A 1,684-nucleotide genomic window follows, 5' to 3' on the forward strand; every position below is an offset into this window, starting at 1 on the left:
GTGTGTGTGTGTGTGTGTGTGTGGCACTGGGGATTGAACTCGGGACCCTGTGCTTGCCAGGCAGGCACTTGCTCCACTAAACTGTCTCCTTGGTCCTAGACAAAGTTTCACGAGGTAGTTTAAGCTGGCTTGAATTCACAACAGTCTTCCGCCTCAGTCTCTGAATGCTAAGACTTCAGGTGTGCACTACCATGTCCGGTTTTGATGATGATGATTTATCTCAAATGCATAGAAGAGAATCTGCTAGTCAACTGACTTTTGTCTACATAATATAAGTAAATGTCTGTACAGTATCATACTGAGAGCACTTCAGCCTCTAGAGACTCTTGATTTTTTTCTCAGTGTTGGGAATTGAACCCAGGACTTCAGGCATGCTAGGCAATAGCTCCACATCCCCGTCCCAAGGTGCTCCCTTTTGAGAACATCAGAGGCCTATTGCACGGATGCTCTGTGGTGGCAGGAGAGTGGGTAGAGGGAGGACAGCTGGGTCCAAGGATGGCGTCAGCATCAAATGTGGTAGCAGGTCAGGCAGCTGGCTATGGAGGGATCAGTCCCTTGCCCCTGTCACCCTACCAGTTGAAAGCCTTAGCAACTGTTCCATAAGGGACCACCACTGACCTACAGCAAGCCAGTGGGACCAAGCCAGTCAAGTACAGTAGAACAATTAACCAGATGATACAGGTCAGGGTTTTGTCCCCCCAACCTATCCACAGCCTGTTTCACTTCAAGAACAAGGAGAATTAAGGGCTCTGCTCTGAGCAGCAGAACCTCATAGGGAACAAGCCCTGGCTTGACTATACCTGGCTGATGCTGTACACCGGGGACATGGCAGTGTCCAGCTCCAAGCCTGGGTAGCTCCAGGTAGCACTGAAGGAGGCACTTGTCCTCGAGGAGAAGTGGAGGATCAGCTGCTGAGCCTGGGTGGCTGCGCTCACATTCCAGGATGGGAGAGACCCTGTTTGTGGAAGTGGATCACAGGTGGGCAACAGCAGAGAGGAGTCAGGGCTGGGCTGAGGTCTGCTTCGTTTGTCACAGCAGGGTGAAGGTGAAATGGGGTTTGAAGTGAAGTCACATATTGGCTTACCACTTTGGTGGGGGCATTCAACGTGACTGCTGTTTTCAAAGTAGAACTGAGAGATACAGGAATAGCAAGTCAACCCGACCCTAGCTCCAGCCCCTGCCCCTGTGCACCTCTCATAGTCATGGTTGTACCTTAAAGCAGAGCAGGGGATGCAAGTCCACCTTCTCCCAAACATACCACTGTGAAGGAGAGAGTGGTCAGTCAGGGAGAGGGTCCCTGATTCCTACTCTGCCTACCTCGGGTGCGAGGGCAAGGGAACTGTCCTTACTCCTTCTGACTCTTGAACTGTGGCATTGGGGAGGTCTTCACAGAGGCTATGCTGGTCCTGCCTCTGGCAGAGGGAGGCCTCCAGCTTCAGCGGGCAGTGGAGCGTCAGGGCCATGACCATCCGATTGTGCTGGCTGTGGTCAGTGAAGTGCACTGATTTCCAGAGGTTGGGGGCATCTGGAAAGCAGCCAGGTTGGTGGGAGGGAAGCTTCAGCCTTGCGCCAGCCTTATGCTGCTACTCCCGTGCCCAGAGCCCCAGACGATGAGCAAGTGCCCTGGGACAGCTCCTGGCCCAAATAGGTAGCCAATAAGTGCCCCACTCCCATCTTCTTTACT

At 53.0% G+C, this 1,684-nt stretch overlaps 1 protein-coding gene across 6 annotated transcripts in view; it reads right to left on the reverse strand.

The window, feature by feature from the left end:
- Il17re (interleukin 17 receptor E) overlaps nucleotides 1-1,684 on the reverse strand; it is a 13,246-nt gene that overhangs the window by 4,317 nt on the left and 7,245 nt on the right. For all 6 annotated transcript variants that reach the window (XM_023705911.1, XM_023705918.1, XM_023705922.1 and 3 more), the window contains 4 exons: nucleotides 1,350-1,525; nucleotides 1,213-1,260; nucleotides 1,085-1,130; nucleotides 801-955 (listed from right to left, as the gene is read on the reverse strand). In XM_023705911.1, coding sequence (XP_023561679.1) covers nucleotides 801-955; nucleotides 1,085-1,130; nucleotides 1,213-1,260; nucleotides 1,350-1,525 — 425 coding nt within the window. The remainder of the gene's footprint in view (nucleotides 1-800; nucleotides 956-1,084; nucleotides 1,131-1,212; nucleotides 1,261-1,349; nucleotides 1,526-1,684) is intronic.

Source organism: Octodon degus, unplaced genomic scaffold (assembly GCF_000260255.1).
Source record: "Octodon degus isolate 3935 unplaced genomic scaffold, OctDeg1.0 scaffold00008, whole genome shotgun sequence".
In the NCBI taxonomy this organism is placed as follows: Eukaryota; Metazoa; Chordata; class Mammalia; order Rodentia; family Octodontidae; genus Octodon; species Octodon degus.